Source organism: Eleutherodactylus coqui, chromosome 2, assembly GCF_035609145.1.
Source record: "Eleutherodactylus coqui strain aEleCoq1 chromosome 2, aEleCoq1.hap1, whole genome shotgun sequence".
In the NCBI taxonomy this organism is placed as follows: domain Eukaryota; kingdom Metazoa; phylum Chordata; class Amphibia; order Anura; family Eleutherodactylidae; genus Eleutherodactylus; species Eleutherodactylus coqui.
Genome location: NC_089838.1, coordinates 132,204,418 through 132,225,156, shown reverse-complemented (window position 1 = coordinate 132,225,156; position 20,739 = coordinate 132,204,418). Strand labels below are relative to the sequence as shown.

Genomic DNA, 20,739 nt, shown 5'->3' with positions numbered 1-20,739 from the left:
TGTGAGCCTGGCTATAGCTGTGGAGATCTTTGCAAATGTTTGATAGTTTATCCTTCTTTTTATTCATTTAAAGGGTTATCCCACAGGATAAAGAATAGGTATCTGATCAGTTGGGATTCAACAGCTGGAATCCCCCCCGCCCCAATCACATGAACAGGGGGTACCAAGAGTCCCTGAATGAATGGAGCAATGGTCACATCTATACACTGCCGCTCCACTGCTTTCAATTGGACCACGGTTGTATTCTGCTATCTCTGGCAGAAATGAATGATGTCGCAGTGTGCATGCATGATCTCTGCTCCATACATTCAGGGTCACTCCTAGTGGTTGGACACTGATCAAGCAGATACATATCTCCTATTCTGTGTATAAGATATAAATTCATTTAATGGGACTACACCTTTAAGAAAAGCAGTTAAATATATGGCAAAATGTGTATGCTTGCACTAAGAATACAGATATTTTATATTTTGATAATATAGGGGACAAATCATAATTGCTTACTACACATATTCTTAATTGCTCACATGTCAAAATTGAATTCCTTACCACGCTTTCTTTAATATAGGTTAAAATGATTTTCATTCCTCCATAGTGTTTTAGAAATGTCCTTCACCTATAGACTATATCTAATTAACATCCATAATCTGCTACTGATTCCAAACTTCATAATAAAACCGACAGAAGATGATGCAGATGTTATAGTTATGTGTTAACTTTAAATTATTACTAGTATTATCAGTGCCCGTTGGAGAACATAAACGGGACTATTAAAATGCAATATAATTTTTGGTATGCTTGGTACACTTTATTTGCAGGGTCTCGCTCTTATCAATGGTACGCAGATGATCACATCTCTAGGTTGTGAGGCTGTGGAGAGAGCCAATGCAATTGCCAAGCAAGCAGATATTATTGCCTCTCTGACACTGGAAGTCTTAAAGGGAACTACAAGAGCCTTTGATTCTGGTTGGTTATTATCTTTCCTACTGATCTGAATTACCAGTTGGGTACAGGCCATCACTATGTGTTTTCATTTCTTGCAGACATCCACAGACTGAGGCCTCACCCTGGACAAGTGGAGGTAGCTTTTCGGTTTAGATCACTCCTAGATTCAGATCATCATCCATCAGAAATAGCTGGTACTTTGAAAATAGCCTTTTTTCAAGCAATACAATGTAACTATAGAACCAAGGAATGGATATGTAAATGATATATAATTTTATTCAGTTTAGAGTCATAGGGGCTTAGCCTGGCAGCAGGGATGTTACAGGGTTACTTCCCCTGCAGATGCTGGGTTGCAGCAGCAGCGGTTGTCATGAAAAGCAAGAGAGCCTAATCAACATAATCAAATTGTATACTAAGAATCTCATGTTTATCTTTATAAATTTTTGCTTAGCAGCAATAGACCAATGCATAATGTGTGGTCCATATTTTTTCCATTCAGTTTGGTGTAATTTTTGCTCACTTAAGGCACTTTTACACACAACGATAATCTTTCAAATGACTGAAAGATTTAGCAATCTATTTGCATCAAGTGTTAATGGCCATTAACCCATTATCATCTTCATTTGCATGTAAATGGACCTCCATGAGTTGTTTGCAGAGGCCAGCTGTTACATCCATTCAGAGACCTGGCCCTAACCTAGCTGTTAGGATGACAGGTCCCTACCTAAAGCGGGGACATCGCCCTGATAAAGGGCGGCCCAGTGGTCTTTAGATCTGGGGCCTGGATGTCCCTATAAGTACCCCTGGAGAGACGCACTGATGCCCAAAGCAAAAATAGAAAAGACAAACAACAAAGGGACTAGAAAAGAACCAGCAGCTACTTATCTACAAGTTGCAGAACACCTGGCACAGTAAAGCTCCCCCTCCTCGTATTCCACTGTGTACGAAAATAAGCAGCAACTATCACCAGGAGAGCAGAGAATAAATAGCTACTCTGCACCTGAAACAAAGGCAGAGTGAATAGATAACCACACCTCCAACTTACTCTCAGGCATGGCTAATCCAACATGCAGTCATGCAGCAAGGCGGACAGCAATAGCCGATCTGCACATGATGCATTAACCCTTGACCTGCTTGACCAGGGAACAGGTCATAGCTTGTGGACACCGGGTTAATGCTCTCAGTGATCTTAAAAGTACCAATAAACCATGGTCCCAGCTTAAAAGATGGTTGTTTAAGCTTGATGTTCCTTGTGGACAACCAGACCAAGTAACCCACCTGAAAGCTAACCCCTCCGACCTATTGTTATCCGCCACCCTCTTGTAGCTTCTAACCGATGTTTTGATATTTTGCTGCACCTCCTCCCAAACTGCTTCGAGGCTGGACAAAAATTCACTCTCTTGTGGTACCTCTGATGTGAATTTAGAAAAAGAACCAAAACACGGATGGAAACCATAATTGCAAAAGAACGAGAATGTGCCTGATATGACCGCATGAAAACAAAAGCGGAAAGATTCTTAAGCTAAAAAGACTGCAGTATTTTTACTAAGGAGGTAAAATATATTAATACGAGACATAAGCTCAAAATCTACAATAAAAAAGTGAGGTTTCCAGGTGGGTTTTTTCTAATTGAAATGTGACTGTAGGAAGCTAAAAAGAGGAAAATGTTATTATTGCACAAATCTTTTATGACTAATGTCATTTAACCTCTATGTTTGGTGTAGGGGGATTTCTGAGGTGTGTGTGTGTTTTTGTTCCAATTCACTGCTAAAATTGCTTACTTTAACTTTTAGAAAGTCACAGATTTTGTGACAGGGTCCAAGATGCTTATACCCTACGTTGCTGCCCACAGGTAAGAAAATTGACAATACAAGCCAACAATAACTGACTAATGCTGAATTACTGGTGGCTTGCACTATATAACAGCAGAGATAGATGGAACATTTGGTGATATTATTTTATATCAAATATCAGAAGCAAATGACTAGTGTGGGTAGCGGAAGAGGATGAATTGAACCTGGCAGCAGGAAATAGCCAAAGGCTCCATGATAACAATAAACTATTATGTTTTTCTCTGAAAATGTAGTTTTAGGCCGCTAATACAGAGCTAATGTATTTATTCACATATCCATATTCCTCATTACAGTTTTTTTTATAACGCAGCATGACCTATACCTTCCATTTTTGCTTTTATATTGCTGTTATTTTCTCTTGGGTAAATAAGGGTAAATAAGGATTAGTATTTGCCCAGTAGAAAATAAAATATATGGAGGAAAATACTGACTACATACAGTTGTAATGTCATCTATATGTCCGTAATATAGATATGTATTACTGTTGTGTTATAATACGCTCATCTGCAACTGGCTGAAAGAGTGACGGGCTCAGGTTAGCCACACACAGGCGAGTGTGTTATCGGGCACAATTGCCACTATATGAAATCCCCAGGGATGGGAGACGTTTTTATGTGAAAACAGCCTCGCCTCACATTGGAGATGAAGGGAATCCCCGCCGCAGTTGTCACAGCCATGGCAGTGGATCACAGAGTTGTCCCACTGCTTTCAATGGTGTCGAGGCTGCTGCCTGCCCTATTGAAAATAATGGGAGATCTCGCAGCTAGACAGGAAATGCTGTGATATGTTTTCCGCATAGCATCGCATCGTGGTGCCATGCGGGAAAACATTGCTCATGTATATGAACCCACACAAATGAATGGGGTTCATATTTATGCGTCTCAAATCGCACAAATCTTGCGCAATTTTTTCGGCCGTGTAAAACCGACCTCAGGGAGAAGTGTCTGCTGGATGACTCCCATTTGGACAAGCTTGATTGCCTGTAGAGAGACAACTATCTCTCAAGCTGACCTGGGTGGGAAGGAGTCTGATCTCTGGGACCCCTGCTAGTTGGCAGAATGAAAGGGATACTGTGCTCATTGTTCACACAGTGAATAGGACAAGCTGCAGTCTGGGGCACAGGATACACCATGAATTTTTAAATCCCAGAGACAACGTTAAACACTGCATGCGAGCATTATATAGTTTAATTGTTTTTTTGCCTTTATTACTCAAAAATTTCCCTTCATCTTTAAAAAAAAGAATGACTGCTGCTAGTAATATTGGGTCTAATACCTAGCGGACCAGGTTGTAGGGTAGCCAAAAGTAATTACAGGTGATATCATTGATTTGAAATGATCATCAGGAGTTACTGAAAAATAATTACTCTATATGCAATAACTACTTCTAGTAAAATTAAAGTGACCCTCTGGTCCTACACAATCAATGTTGCTTACACCTCTTCTTGACTGCCTAATGCATACTGTATATTAGTATGCATCAGTCGTCTTAAGACCCTACATGTCGCTCGAACTGTTCAGTGCTGCTTGCCTACAGGGCAAAATCTACAGCACTTTCACTTCAAAAACCATGTCAAAATCCACAGCATTGGTGCAGATTTTGACTCAGATTCAGCTGCGGATCCGCAGCTGATTTCGGCTTGTATGAGCTCCAATCATCTCTGAATACTGAGCACAGCCAGCCCCAAAAGCGCAGCGCACACTGCCACTTCCAGTTTGTGCAGTCCAAATTTAACTGCAGAAACGCAGTTGAATCTGATTAAAAATCTGCATGAGGCGTTAGTCACACGGGCATTTTTTCGCGCGATTTGTGGATCGCATGACGGATGCGCATCCGCAAATCGCGTGACCGGGGCCAAAAAATCGCCCGAAAAATCTGCTCCTAGCCGCGTTTCATTGGAAACGGGTCGGAACTGTCCAGCGCATTGAATTCAATGGAGCCAGCAATACAGCCGGCTCCATTGAAAGCACTGCGCTGCGGGCGAGCGCGGGATGAATTGTCGGGAAGGGGTTAAATATATAAGCCCTTCCCTGCAATTCATCCAGAAATGTGTAAAAAAAAAAAAGTATACTCACCTTTCCGCTGCAGCCGGAGTTCAGCCGCGGCCGCCGGCAGTTCTCCTGAACTGCTTCTCTATAGTATTCAGCAGCCGGGCCTTTAAAATCCCCGCCTGCTGAATGAGCTGCCTCTAATTAGTCACAGCCTGACCAATCAAAGGCAGCTCTCACTCACACACCCATTCATGAATTTATGAATGAGTGAGTGACTGCTGCCTCTCATTTGCTCAACAGGACCAATCAGATTGGTCCCTGCGCTGAGCCAATGAGAGGCAGCAGTCACTCACCCATTCATGAATTCATGAATGAGTGTGTGAGTGAGATCTGCCTCTGATCGGTCTGGCTGTGACCAATTAGAGGCAGCTCATTCAGCCGGCGGGGATTTTAAAGCCCCAGCTGCTGAATACTATAGAGAAGCAGTTCAGGAGAACTGCCGGCGGCCGCGGCTGAACTCCGGCTGCAGCGGAAAGGTGAGTATACATTTTTTTTTTTACACATTTCTGGATGAATTGCAGGGAAGGGCTTATATATTTAACCCCTTCCCGACAATTCATCCTGCGCTCGCCGGCAGCCCATTGCTTTCAATGGAGTCGGCTGTATTGCCGGCTCCATTGAATTCAATGGGCAAACATCGTTCTTCTTTGCCACAGCTGTTACAGCTGTGGCAGAGAAGAATGATTTGTCTTCTATATGTTCTCAATGGGGTCGGCGCTGCTGCCGCCGGCCCCATTGAGCACATATAGAGAAGAGAACAGGAATCGCAGATTGCAGATAGGTGCGATCTGCGATTTCTGTTCTATAATTTATCAGACGAGTGCATAAAAAGTGCTCATGTGTCCGATACCATTGCAAAGCAATGGTTTTAAAAAATCGCCGGACGCATGCGCAAATCGCGGCAAAAAACGCCCGTCTGACTAAGGCCTTAATAGTGCAGATTGTGTCTGGGTTTTTGATGTGCAAATGCTGCTGCAGCAATTCCACTATGGGAGAACATACCCTTAGATTTATGATGTATACTAATATATACTGTACATCTGGTCATCAAGGAGGCAGAGAAGCATCCAGCCTTCCATCTTCACTTGTCCCGGTCTGGAGAGTCGCTTTAAGATAGCGGAAAGTGAGAATTAATAACAAATTGAAAACACATGGAATAATATGTATATATAATATGTAATTCATCCTGTTTATGTATTTGCTTGTAATTGTACAAAATTTGTTCCAAGGTTCATGGTGTGGTGAATGATACTATTGACTTTGTTACGAACATAATTTCAACAGAAATTAACAGTGCAACAGATAACCCTGTATCCTTTTATGTGGTCTCATGTACATTCTATATTGCAGGTTAGGCCTAATTTCTTATTCTGCATATTTATTAAAGTAACCAAACAGAATTCTCCCTCCTGCTGGATCCACTTCTGGCTTTGGCTCAAACATGGCAGGTTAAACTGTCACGAAAACCTGTGTGTGAAATAACCCTTCCTGCGTTACCTATGAGCAGAGCTGAGGCAGTGAAGACTATGGGCTGTCTCCTTGTCATAGGGTGTGAAGATGTTATGAGGGGTTATTCATTTAGTTATATTAGTTATCGGGATATAAATGGCTTTATAAAGTTTGCAAAAAGTTAACCACTAGAGATGAGCGAGTATACTCGCTAAGGCACATTACTCGAGCGAGTAGTGCCTTAGCCAAATATCTCCCTGCTTGTCTCTAAAGATTCGGGGGCCGGCGCAGGTGATAGGTGAGTTGCGGCGGGGAGCGTGGGGGGGAGAGAGGGAGAGAGAGATCTCCCCTCCGTTCCTCCCCGCTCTCCCCGCCCCCCGCCAGCACCCGAATGTTTAGAGACGAGCGGGGAGATACTCGGCTAAGGCACTACTCGCTCGAGTAATGTGCCTTAGCGAGTATACTCGCTCAACTCTATTAACCACACAATAACTTTACTGTTCGTGTTCAGCTTGGATCTTCACCCAACAACAGACATAGTTAAGTGGTCCTTTACAAATAGTAGTTGAGTACCCTTGCTCTATAATATAGACAATTTTTGTTTGGTCTTCGTAAAAACAAACCTTAACTGCTCTTAAAAGATGGTTTTTGCAGAAAGAGGAGAAACCATTTCAGGTGGAAACTTTCATGGTGAATATCCTGCAAAGGTACTATTTAACATTTTTCTAGGCTCTTTGTGTGTGATGTGTTTCAATACTTCAAAAGATTTTTCATCTCAACGAATCTTCCTGTTTATGAAACCATTAACCATTTGCAGGCCTTGGATTATCTTGCCATTGGGGTCCATGAACTTGCATCTATTAGTGAGCGGAGGATTGAAAGACTCTGTAATCCATCCCTCAGTGAACTACCAGCATTTTTAGTCACTGAAGGGGGGTTAAACTCAGGCTTCATGATCGCCCATTGTACAGCTGCTGCACTGGGTAAGAGTTTTATCAATTCTAGCCCAGTGTTTGTTACTTGTGAAGGGTCATATAGCCTCATCTTAACCCTTTTTTTAATCAGTGAAGTCTTAAATGTAATGTTTTTCATTCTCAATTTGTCCTCCAGTTTCTGAAAATAAAGCTTTGTGTCACCCGTCCTCAGTGGACTCACTCTCAACAAGTGCTGCCACTGAAGACCATGTATCTATGGGAGGCTGGGCAGCAAGGAAAGCTCTGCGAGTAATTGAAAATGTGGAACATGGTATGATCTAATCTGTATTTGTATATTAAATATATTCTCTTATTTGACTTCATTATGCAGTGAAAATGCTTATTCTTAAAAAGAGTGGAGCATTCAACTTATATTCATTAATGAGTATAGAACAATCACAAAGAATGTCTGTCCATCTGGAGGACCAGGCACATCCATGAGTCACATGGACAGCCCATTGATTTTAATGGGAGCTGCGTAATGCTTCATTTCTCCTGCGGTCGTACTGTAGAAAAATTACATGCTTACTGCTGGTTCCAACACAGATTACAGCTGATCCCTAGAGGTCCTAAATGTGGAACAACCGGTGATCAACTTTTTATGAGAGAACCTTCTAACAAGAAGATATTATTCTGAGCAGATAACCTCTTTAACCCCTTAAGGACCTGGCTGTTTTGTACGTTAAGGACTTATTTACACAAGCGTATATCGGACGACGTTTTCACAGTCGGCTGATATACGCTTCCATCTAAGCAGTTCCCCCTTCCCTGCCCCTCACTGTCTCTCTGCCTCTGCCGTCTGTTTTCAATGGGTGTGGGCAGGATGGGGAGCTAAGCTCCCACCCCCTGTCTGCAGCTAGCAATGGGAGTGGGCTTGACAGAGCGGAGCTTAGCTCCGCCCCCCCATTGCAAACGCCGGAGTAGAGGAGAGAGGCAGAGAGCCGGTGAGGAGGAGGGAAGGGGGAAAATGGTCAGATGGAATGGTACATCCGTCTGACGTGAAAATGCCGGCTGATATACGCTCGTGTAAATAAGCCTTAAGGACCAGACACTTTTTAGCCATGTGGTAGTTTTCCTGTCCTATTTTTTTTTACTTTAGCTACCAAAGTTATTTTTGCTGTGCTTTTTTTCCCCTGACATAGGGCTATTTTTAGTATCTTTTTTACTTACTTTCTTTGTCCATTTTTAAGTTTTATTGGGCGTAAAAAGCTAAAAAAAGTTAGTTTTTTTTTACCGATTCTAGTTATCTTTTTTTATTTGTATATTTACGCAAAAATAAAGTATGGGAACAGGTTCCTAATTTTGTTTCAGATGTTTCGATATATAATATGTATGATTTTGGATTACAGGACGCATGCAGCATCGGTTTTGGTTGGCGTCATCTTCCACTTCCACTTTAGTACATATCGCTCATTGAGCAATGTGCACTGAAGAAAGGAGGCGGCAGAAAGGGTTAAAACCCACTTCTCCCCCCTCCTCCGGGTTATCAGTTGTGACTAACTGCTGACAACCCGTCCTGCTGCTGATTTATTACAGAAGCAGTAGGCTTTAATCTCTGCCGTAATTTTACATACGGCTGGGTTAATAGCCCGGGACCAGGTGCCGTAAATATACAGCGCCTGGTCCCTAATGGGTTAAAGAGTCAGAAATGCAAGAAGCTTTAAAGGCCATCTACTATATACTTAAAGCATACTTTTTTATTTTATTTTTATTAGCTTTTAATGCCAAATGCTACATTTTATATTCATAGTTCATATAAATCTTATAAATCAGATTTCTGGCTGGGAAAAGAAGGCATTAGTTCATTTCTTGCTGTTGTGCCATTCTACGCAATATGAATATATAATACATATTAGAATTGATTTATCTATTTGTGATATTATCTACTATATTTATAGAAACATACAGAAACATCTTTTATAGGTAGATGCAATACAGTAGTTCCTCAGGATACAATATTTTCAACATAGTCTTTTTTGGACCATTGTAACTTGAAACCATATTCAACATTCAACTGCACACTGCTGGAAAATTCTGCTTATCAGCATAGGGATTTAATTGGTAAAATACCTGTATTACTGAAATACATGCACTGACTGCTGTCTAGTAGCGCCTCTCTACAGTACAGTGTGGTACTGCACGTTCTGTACTGCCCAGAACTTTCCAGCACCAGAATGAGCTGCTCCTTTGGACCCCAGTACACTGTGTGGTCTGTACAGACTGTTTAGAAGCTCTTGTCTACTACATAGAAAATAATTTGGAGCTTCCAGCAGCAATTTCTGACTTTTATATCTAAGAACTTGCTTTACCTGTATTAGTTGTCTTCCTAGTTTTCTTTTATCTTTATGTTGTATTATTTTTGGTGGACATAGCATATTTTCAACATACAATAGTTATCTTAGAAACCGATTTAATATTGTATGTTGAGGGACCACTGTACAGTAAATGTATATTCCTTTTAAGATATTCTTTATTTTTCTGGACAGTGAATAAGACAAGACTTTGCTTCTGAATAAAGATTTTATTCATTAATATTTTTTTAATTAAGTAACAAGTTGAGCAAATTGGAAATAAAGTTTTCTATTTTCAGTGCTGGCTATTGAGCTTCTTGCAGCCTGCCAGGGGATTGAATTTCTACGCCCCCTTAGAACCACAACTCCATTGGAGAAAGTCTACGACCTTGTTCGCTCTGTTGTTAGGTAAAAACAAACAGTATTTCATAGTTTTGAAGGCCTGCATGTTGTAGTGGTTAATGATCAATGAATGTTCCTGTCTTCTTGTAGGCCTTGGATGAAGGACCGTTTTATGGCTCCAGATATTGAGGCAGTTCACAGATTACTTGTTGACCAAAAGGCAAGAACTCTTTTGTTACATATTCTTTAAATTAAATTGATATTTTTGTTATTTCATATTGCCTATACATCCATTTCACATTGAATTACAAGAATAATCAAATACTATGACATAGCCTTGCATGCCTTTGAAGTATAACTAGCTTTATGGTTCAAAAATATTTTATTAGCTGTATCGGGCAGTACAATAAGATATCATTGCAGGATTAGTTATGCAGCAGTCAAATCCTAATCACAAACCCTTCTCCCTGATAGTTTCAACGCCACTCAATGTCCCAGCTATTTTTATTTTTATTCCCCGGCTCGATTATTGCAACTCGTTGCTGATCGGCCTCCCCTGCACCAGACTCTACCCTCTCCAATCCATCCTGAATGCGGCAGCCAGGCTCATCTTCCTGTCCAGCCGCTACTCTGACGTCTCTGCCCTGTGCCGGTCACTGCACTGGCTGCCTGTTAAATACAGAATTCAATTTAAACTCGCCACCTTCATCCACAAAGCCCTCCACAGTGCAGCGCCCCCTTATATCGCCTCCCTCATCTCAATCCATCAACCAGCCCGGGCTCTCCGCTCTGCTAACGAAACCAGATTGAGCGCCCCTTTAATTCATTCCCGCCTCCAAGACTTCTCCAGAGCAGCACCGGTCCTCTGGAACGCACTACCAAAGGCTACCCAAGCAATCCAGGACTCGCAGAACTTCAGGCGTGCTCTAAAAACACACCTCTTCAGGGAGGCATACCGCATTCTCTAAACAAACCCCTCTGTACTCCGCCTGATAACATGCTCCCTGACCTACTGACTGCAATCCCTGCTAGCCATCATAAACCGCGCCTGCAGTCATACTGTTTCTGCCGTCACACGGCTAAATGTCTGACCATTGTCTATGTGTCAATCACCCCTCACTCTCCACCTCGCCATACAGTGCACATCTCCTGCCCCTTTACCTTCTGTATCACCCCATTTCTTGTAGTATGTAAGCTCGTTGGAGCAGGACCCTCACCTCTATTGTTTCCATCAATTGATTACTTTGTAACCGTGGTTCTGTAATGTTTGTACTTTTGTCTTTCTGTATTCCCCCCGTCTATGTAAGCGCTGCGGAATATGTTGGCGCTATACAAATAAAGTTTATTATTATTATTATTCGTGAAAAGTAGAATATAACAAAACAAAATGGACCAAAATCCCCTGTTATAAATTGCAACAAATCCTGGTCTGGAGGATTGAGGGAATATAGGAGTCTCAAGGGCTTTAGAGCAGAGCAGGGAAAAACCCTGAAGGAGAAATAGGGGGGAGGAACATTGTGGGAGTTAGAGGGCTAGGAGGGGGAAGGGGAGTAGGGAAGTAGAAGAGCAGAAAAAGAGAGAGGGAAAAGGAGGAAGAAGAAGGAAGAGAGAGAAAAAGATGTCTGTCCAGTCTATAAACACCTATCAGTAGGCTCGTCGGTATGTTTGTTAGGATTCGTCGACTACATAAGAGGGTGTTCTGGAACTTTAAAGAGCAGCAACGCCACCACACAACCAAGTGTCCAGTCTAGGTGAAGCCCGAAACTGTAGCCACACCGCCCAAGTGTTGTAGAATTTAGAATATCTCATTTCATCTTTGGCACAGAGTTCCTCCATTCATTTTAGATTATCCATGGCTTCCAGCCACATCAGTCGTGATGGGGGAGTTACATTTCCATCTCCTGGGAATGATCTGTCTCATAGCCAGTAGAAAAAAGCGCAGCAAGGAGCCCTTTGGAATAACTAGCTTTAAACATGCCTTCTACTACTTCTTCATAGGAAGAGTCAGATTGCTAATGGTAAAGAGCAATTCTTGGGGTCCCTTTCCCAGCAACATTTTGCTTGTCGTGAGCCCTGTAGATCAACTCTTACAGGTTGGTCTGAAAGGCGGTTTTGAGAACTTATAGCGCTAACTGGAACACAACTTGGTATGATAGGAGAAGTATAGGATCTACCTTCCCCTGTACAATATAAACATTGTGAACAAGTTTGAAATGACTGTAAAAATCCAGGATTTAAAACATGACTTTTATTACGCTAGGCTTAACCCCTTAGTGACAGCCCTATCGTAAAACTACGTCCTGCTGTTGCAGGACGTGTAAGGAGGGAGGTAGCGCCGCTATCTCCCTCCATACAGCGCGGGCATCAGCTGTTTATTACAGCTGACACCCGCGGGCAATAGCTGCGCTCGGCCGATTGCGGCTATTAACCCTTTAAATGCCGCTGTCAATTCTGACAGCGGCATTTAAATCCCCTGAACGCTGTTTGGGGGCCCCGCACGCCCCCCCCCGCGGTGAGATCGGGGGAGCTGTGCAGGTGTCATGGCAGCCTAATGAATGGCCCCAGGGCTGCCTTAGCAGACTGCCTATCAAGCCATCCACACAGGGTGGCTTGAAAGACTGCCTGTAAAAAAGCAGTATGACGTAATGCTATAGCATTGCGTCATACTGCAGGAGCGATCAAAGCATCGCATGTTAAAGTCCCCCAGGGGGACTTCAAAGTAATGTAAAAAAAATAATCAATAAAGTTTTTTTCATTGTTAAAAAAAAAGTTATAAAAGTTTAAATCACCCCCCTTTTGCCATATCCATGATTAAAAAATCAAAATCATAAAATAAAAATATGTATTTGATATCGTTGCGTCCGTAAAAGTCCGATCTATCAAAGTAGTGCATTATTTTTCCCACACGGTAAACGTCGTCTGAAAAAAAAAATAAAGAACGCCAGAAATACACCTTTTTAGTTACCCTGTCTCCCAGAAAAAACGCAATAAAAAGCGATCAAAAAGTCGTATGTATTCCAAATTGATACTATCGAAAACTACAGGACATCCCGCAAAAAATGAGCCCTTGCTCAACTACGTCGACGAAAAAATAAAAAAGGTATTGCGCGCACAAAATGACAGCAGAAAATAATTGAAAAAAATTAAATATCTTAAAAAAAATAAATAAAAGTACTACAGCAAAAAAAATACTATACAAGTTTGGTATCGTAGCAATCATACTGACCCATAGAATAAAAATATCAGGTCGTTTTTGTTGCAATTTGTGTGCTGTAGAAACAGGACGCACCGAAAGATGGTGGAATGTCGTTTTTTTCCATTTCTCTCCGCTAAGAATTTTTAAAAAGTTTTTCAGTAAATTATATGGTACAATAAATAGTGCCATTGAAAAATACAACTCGTCCCGCAAAAAACAAGCCCTCATACAGCGACGTCGATGGATAAATTAAGGAGCTACGATTTTTTTAAATGGAGTAGGAAAAAACAAAAATGGAAAAAAGCAAAAAAGCTCCGTCACTAAGGGGTTAACATGCAAAAGAATCCAAAAAGCTTCATGCAAAGTTGTAAAAGTAGGTGTTGGAGGGAGCTTGCCCTAATAATACCCTATATAACCCTGCTTGACAAAGAGGGCAATTGCCCCGATAAGAGCGGTTCTATACAGGAATCGTAATATTTGCAGAGGCCTTTCTGATTTCTAATATAGTGCAGTCTTTTTTGTTTATGAGATTAGTTGATATGCTCTATACATTTGTCATTTTTTCCTTCCTGAAAATATCCAGAATACATTAGGGAGATATAAGATTCCTATATAGGGCCGTCCTTGTCAGGGCAATCATTCTATTTGTTAAGCAGGGTTGTGTAGGGTGTTATTAAAAATAATTCAAGTAAACGAAAGTGAGCAATAATCGTGCAGTTTAAAAGTGAGCCAAGAATTGTTCGCTTCTCGTTCGTCACTTAGTTTCTGCAGGCAAAAAAATCATTGTTGGCTCATTCACTTGTCGTTCCATTTAAATGCTGACCACTCAGTGCTTCACATAGCGAACGTAAAACACTGAATAAGAAGTGAACGATTCTCGTTGAACGTGTCAAGGATGAATCTGCCTGTCTAAACAAACTGCAGGAGCACAAGGGAGTTGGTGATGATGTCACCAGCTCGTTCGCTTGTGCAAATGACAATCGTACAATCTAAGGCCTTAGTCAGACGGGCGTTTTTTCGCGCGATTTGTGGATCGCATGACGGATGTGCATCCGCAAATCGCGTGACCGGTGCGCGCAAGTGGCCCGCAAATCGCTCGAAAATCTGCTCCTAGCTGCGTTTCATTAGAAACGGGCCGGAGCTGTCCAGCGCATTGCATTCAATGGAGACGGCAATAGAGCCCGCTCCATTTAAAGCAATGCGCTGCGGGCGAGCCCGGGATGAATTGTCGGGAAGGGCTTAAATATTAAGCCCTTCCCTGCAATGCATCCTAAAATGTGTAAAAATAAAAAATATATATATACTTACCTGCTCCCGGCAGCCGGAGTTCCGCGCGGCCGTCCTGCTGTGGGTGTGAAGGGGGTGTGAGTCAGACCTGCCCCCTGATTGGCTCAGCGTTGAGCCAATCAGAGGCATGTCTCACTCACACCCATTCATGAATTCATGAATGGATGTGAGTCAGACCTGCCCCTGATTGGCTCAGCGCTGAGAGGCAGCAGTCACTCACCCATTCATGAATTCATGAATGGGTGCGTGAGTGAAACCTGCCTCTGATTGGTCAGGGCTGTGACCAATCAGAGGCAGATCATTCAGCAGGCGGGGATTTTAAAGCCCCGCCGGCTGATAGTGCCGAGAAGCAGTTCAGGAGAACTGACAGCGGCCGCGGCAGAACTCCGGCTGCAGCGGAAAGGTGAGTATACAATTTTTTTTTATTTTAACACATTTTAGGATGAATTGCAGGGAAGGGCTTATATATTTAAGCCCTTCCCGACAATTAACCCCGCGCACGCTGGCAGCCCATTGCTTTCAATGGAGCGGCTGTATTGCCGGCTCCATTGAATTCAATGGGCAAACATCGTTCTTCTCTGCCACAGCTGTTACAGCTGTGGAAGAGAAGAATGATTTGTCTTCTATATGTTCTGAATGGGGTTGGCGCTGCTGCCGCCGGCCCCATTGAGCGCATATAGAGAAGAGAACAGGAATCGCAGATCGCAGATAGGTGCGATCTGCGATTTTTTGTTCTATAATTTATCGGACGAGCGCATAAAAAGCGCTCATGTGTCCGATACCATTGCAAAGCAATGGTTTTATAAAATCGCCGGACGCATGCGCATGCGCAAATCGCGGCTAAAAACGCCCGTCTAACTAAGGCCTAAAAGAGACCTAAGTGTCAGACTATCAGTGATGAATTGCTACAGATTTTCCTGTAAGGTTATCTGCACTTCACAGTCCCAACCCTTCAAAAAAGTAAAACCATGTTTGGATATTCCACAATATTAGTACAATATGATATTTTAACCCTTTAAAGGGGTTTTCCTAGGACTTCAATTCTGATATTCAATTGGTGGGTATCCATCACTCGGGTTGCCCAATAATCAGCTGTTTGAATAAGCCTTGGTGTTCAGGTGAGCGCCACTGCCTTTTCTAGGGCCAGTAATGTCATGTTCATTTGTCATGTGGTCTGAGAGCAGCGCGGTCCAATCCAAGTGAACGTGATTAAGCTACTATACCGGGAACGGTCTCTATAAACTGCCTGGTGCTGTGCCTGATATACAGTGAAGAAGCTGTGATCTCTTCAAACAGCTCGTCTTGGGGTCTGAGTGGCAGACTCTTACTGATCAAATATTGATTACCTATCTTAAGGACAGAAAACCCCTTTAACTGTTGCCAATTTTCAGATTTTCGCTTTTTTATTCCCACCTTTCAAGACTTTCATAACTTTTTTATTTTTTCATCAACATAGTCGTATGAGGCCGTGCTTTTTATGGGATAAATTGTGTTTTTTAATAGTACCATTAAATATATGAAAAAACTTCTGAACATTTTTACGTGAGGTGAAAAAATGCTTTTTGCTTTTAAGGCATTCTTGGTGCAGTAAAAAGGACATGTTAACTTTATGCTACAGGTCGGTACAATTATGACAATATGTCTATAGTTTTGTTGTGCTTTTTATCATCATTTTCTGAGCCCCATAATTTTATTTTCTCATCAATGGCGCTGTGTGAGGGCTTGTTTTTGCAGGGCCAAATGTAGTTTTCATTGCAACCATTTTTAGGCTGCATTCCCACGAACGTATATCGGCTCGGTTTTCACGCCAAGCCGATATACATCGTCCTCATGTGCAGGGGGGGAGGATGGAAGAGCCAGGAGCAGGAACTGAGCTCCCGCCCCCTCTCCACCCCTCTGCACTATTTGCAATGAAAGGAGGCGGGATGGGGGGGGGGCTAAGTTCTGCAAGTTAGCCCCGCCCCCGGCCCGCCTCTCCCCATTGCAAATAGTGCAGAGGGGCGGAGAGGAGGCAGAGAGGGGGCGAGAGCTCAGTTCCTGCTCCTGGCTCTTCCATCCTCCCCCCCCTGCACACGAGGACAGCGTATATCGGCTCGGCGTGAAAACCGAGCCGATATACGCTCGTGGGAATGCAGCCTTAGGTACATACAACATTTATTTAATGTTTTTGGGAGACAGGGTGACAAAAAACACCCACAATTCTAGCATTGTTTTCTTTTTTTTTCTTAAGCTATTCATCATGTGGGATAAATAATGTAATACACAGATAGTTTAGGCTTTTACGAATGAAGTGATATCAAATATGTTTTCTTTTATTGCTTAGATTGCTTTCTGGTATTAAAATGGGAAATTGTGTTTTTTTTTATATGTTTTTAAAATTTGGTTTTACTGTTCTCTTTTTTTTCCCCTTAGTCTTGATGATTTCTACAATATACTGCAATACTTCAGTATATCTTAACTTTAATCTTAGTCTATTAAAGAGGTATTCCAGTGTGAACAAGTTATTCCCTATCCATGGGATAGGGTATAACTAGCTGCTCGGTGGGGGTCTGACTGCTGGGACCTGACCAAGCTTGAAAATAGGGCATCTAGTTGATCCCCAAGAAAATGAACTGAGGTCCCGCAGTCACACTGCTACTCCATTCATTTCATGACAGCACGACAGATTACCGAGTTCAAGTGCTCTGTTCATTTGGGGACCGACTTGACCTCTGTTCTTGAGATCAAAGGGCGTCTCAGTGGTCAGACCTCCTTGACCAGATAATTATACCCTATTGAATGGGGATATGTTGTTTTAACCAAAAAAACCCTTTTAATAGTCTTAAATACATGGCAGCCCGGAGAGCTTTCACTGTCATGGAAACCATCGGCAAGCTGTGATTTTCACCTCAGCTGATTGCTTAAATGCAAAAGTCTGTCTTAACTGTGCATGTAACTATCAAATGGCTGCAGTTGAAGCTGGTCCAGGTTGTAGCCATTTAAAGCAGCTGTCAGCTATTTCAAACAGCCAGTACTAGATATGCAACGAGCTTAGCTCTTGAGCCAGCTTCATGCCTGGCCTGCACCTCTGTGATGTACATGTATGACACAGAGGATGAACAGGTTAAATGATTTATTATGATACTATGGAATAAAGTTAAAATGTGTTGATGGTTAAAAACAAAGACCCAGACTGAGAATTGTCCAGGACCCTGGGCAAATGTTAGGGCCCTTGAAAATGTTTTTTGCAAAAAAGGGAAATGTATCATACGCTATTCACATAATGTTGGTATATATAGTATGGATAATAATGCCATACAGTGAACACAAACTGCTATAGGGTGTTATAATAACAGAGCCATACAGTTCCCCAAGGAAGAATACTTTAGAATTTTGAATACTAAAGTAAGCCTCCAATATCTTGCTGGAGGCAAGATATTGGAGGCTCCTAAGTGGTAAAACTTTGGGGCAATTGACTCATAATATAACCTCACCTCTGATAAGGGTAGTGATTAGTATAATGTAACAAGGCACCGTATTGGTAAATATGTCCATATACTATTGTTAATTTAATTCGTACAGTGTTGTTTCCATCGTTTTAGCTCTTTTGTAAGCATCTATTTTTCCTTCCATATGGGACGTATTAAGGGAAACTGTTTTGAGAAGCAGAGTCAATGATTAATGTGGTGTAAACACTTTAGATGGAACTAAATCTAGCATGTAAAACATTGGGCAAAGGTCTCTGAACTCAGTTACATTACCTGCAGTATACACATATTTATTTAACCAATAGGTGTCAGAATCACTACACCAGCTTTGCTTATCTTTCCTTATCAATCCATGATGAAATAAAAGGCTGGGAAAACATCATATGGCTTCAGAAAAGAGTGTGGTGTAACTTTTATAATGTCTAGCATGTGTCATATGCATATAACTGTGTATCGGAAAAGACAGACATCCATAAATACAAATGTCATTACTGATAAAATTGCAATATATGCCGGCTTGCAGCTTGTAGACGGATGTGGGAAGCTAAAGCACATAATGCTGCGATGCAACATAGTTTGTCAGCTGGGGAGATAGTTTCTTCCTAATGGTTAGATAAGGCCTCCTGTACACGGGCGCGTTGGATTCCGCAAGTTGGAAACCCGCAGTGGAATCTGGCCCTGACAGCAGCGGCTTCTGCACATACCTGTATTTTTTTTTGTTTTTTCTGTACTGCGGATGGTCTACAGAGCTCGCTGTCGGACATGCGCAATACAGATTTTTTTCCCTAAACTCCTGCTTTTCAATGTTGACTGCAGAAGGGCCACGGATTGGACAGCTTCATGAGGCAGACTATGGGTGAATTAAAGCTAGGCTGGGGTCAGGAGGCATAGCTGATGTGTGTGTAAGGGTCTGTTTAAATTTGATGTATGAAGAAGTGAATGATGTCAGAGTTCTCTCATTCACTTGGGGTAGCCTATTTATACAGGCACACACATCGTTGGTTCGTTCAAACGAGAAATTATTCAATCGTTCACATGCACTGTATAAGTGACTGAGAACGACTGAATGGTCGCTATTGAAACCAAACGATTAGTGAACAAGGCAACGATCATTTTTATGCCTGCATAAAATGAACGATGAATTGTTCATTTTCACTTGTTTGAATGATGCTTTTGAATGATAATCGTTCCGATAAAAGCACCTAAGGCCGCATGCACATGGAATCCGCAGGGGAATTTGACGCTGGCAGCAGCTGCGTCCGCGTGTACCTGTAGTTTCCTTGCCTTTTTTGTACTGTGGATAGTTTGCAAAGCTCATGGTCGGACATGTGAATCCGTGCAAAAATGGAGCATGGTGAGATTATTCCTCCGCTTGCGGAAACCGCAATTTGTTTCCGCAAGTGTGCAGGAAAAAGCATTTTCTATAGCATGCTATGGCTGGCATTTGCTGCAGATCCGCAGTGTGAACGCCTGCCGCAGATTCTGCTGCAAAAATCCGCCCGTGTGCAATCAGCCTTAGGCCCCCTGTCCACGGTAGTGATTTCGCCGGCGGTAAACCGCCAGCAAATCACGCCACCCGATGCTTCCCATAGCAGTGCTATGGAAAGCGCCGGCACCTGTCCATGAGCGGAGAATCATTGCGATTCTCCGCTCGCGGCGGGCAATTCACAGCACGCTGCGAATTGCTCCGATTCTCGTAGAGCCCCACACAGAATCTTCACTCACCGGCCGCCGCCCCCGCTCTGCGTATGCGCCCACCGGCACATGAAAGAGCCGGGGCCGCGGGAGAGGTGAGTGCCCACGCTGCTCTCTGCAGGGGCTCGGGTCGGGTCCCGCTGCGAGGATTCTCGCAGCCGGATCAGACCCGGCCGTCTGCAGGCGGCCTTAAGCAAAACTGCTTCTGTGACTATAATGTTTGAAAAACATTTCCATTGAGAATAAAAACACTTGTTTGTTTCCTTTTATTGCAAAATATCCACATAGACCTTCATGTGTTTTTCGATCTAGTTGTCTGTTTTTTTTAAAATCAAAACGGCCAAGGTCTTCAATTAGATACAGTTGCCATGCTTCTAGAAGCAGCCCTGTGGCAGGGTCAGGGGTAGATTTTTCCATAGGTCTATTAGTTAGATAAAATGGTTAGTGAAAATGGTGATATTGCTTTAAAGAATCATGATTTTCAAATTCTCGCTAGAACTGAACTCTTGCTTTCATAAAAAATAACTTTGACAAATTGGTTTATACGATCATTTCAGCACTTATATCAGCATTGTTCCTTTATTTCCAAGATTACCGTAACTTGTTTTCGTTTAATGGATAAATTGGTTTCTCCTGCAGGTTTGGCTTGTAGCAGTACCGTATATTGAGAAATACAGAAGGGAACACATTCCTGAGTCTAGACCAGTTTCACCTACTGCTTTTTCTGTGGATTCAATGTCCTTGAGCAGCAACTCGATGCATGACCGTCATGGCAATCAAAACTAATCTTATGGCTACTATATAAAAATGAGCTACTGTATTTTTGTAGGCAAGCACCATCAGTGCAGGTCAGAAACCTGAGGTGTTGACAAAGCATTTGCAAAATAAATGAAAGGCCTTTAAGATAAAATCTTAACTCCATGTGTTGTATTATAACTGTGCGATGTAATCTTGTCTTTTACAATTATGGTATTAAATAATATTCACTGGAAAACATGTCTTGTAATTAATTATGTACTGGACAATGAAACTGGCTACAGGTGTTTTCAGTCTCTGAACCAGTAATAGCCAGTTTCATGAGCATATTTGTAAATGTCAATAATATGGACATATTATTGCAAAAATTGCATCTGCATTGCATTAAAATTTCATCAGTATTTGCTTTTATTGATTTTATTTTCTACCGGGC

At 42.2% G+C, this 20,739-nt stretch overlaps 1 protein-coding gene across 1 annotated transcript in view; it reads left to right on the top strand.

Moving 5' to 3' along the window:
- Positions 1-20,521, top strand: part of HAL (histidine ammonia-lyase) — a 29,201-nt gene extending 8,680 nt beyond the window's left edge. Inside the window, exons 11-20 of the mRNA XM_066589868.1 lie at positions 819-966; positions 1,044-1,139; positions 2,739-2,797; positions 6,079-6,159; positions 6,940-7,005; positions 7,116-7,281; positions 7,409-7,543; positions 9,863-9,971; positions 10,056-10,125; positions 20,190-20,521. Coding sequence (XP_066445965.1) covers positions 819-966; positions 1,044-1,139; positions 2,739-2,797; positions 6,079-6,159; positions 6,940-7,005; positions 7,116-7,281; positions 7,409-7,543; positions 9,863-9,971; positions 10,056-10,125; positions 20,190-20,336 — 1,077 coding nt within the window. The 3' untranslated portion in view covers positions 20,337-20,521. The remainder of the gene's footprint in view (positions 1-818; positions 967-1,043; positions 1,140-2,738; positions 2,798-6,078; positions 6,160-6,939; positions 7,006-7,115; positions 7,282-7,408; positions 7,544-9,862; positions 9,972-10,055; positions 10,126-20,189) is intronic.
- Positions 20,522-20,739: the final 218 nt, after the last annotated feature.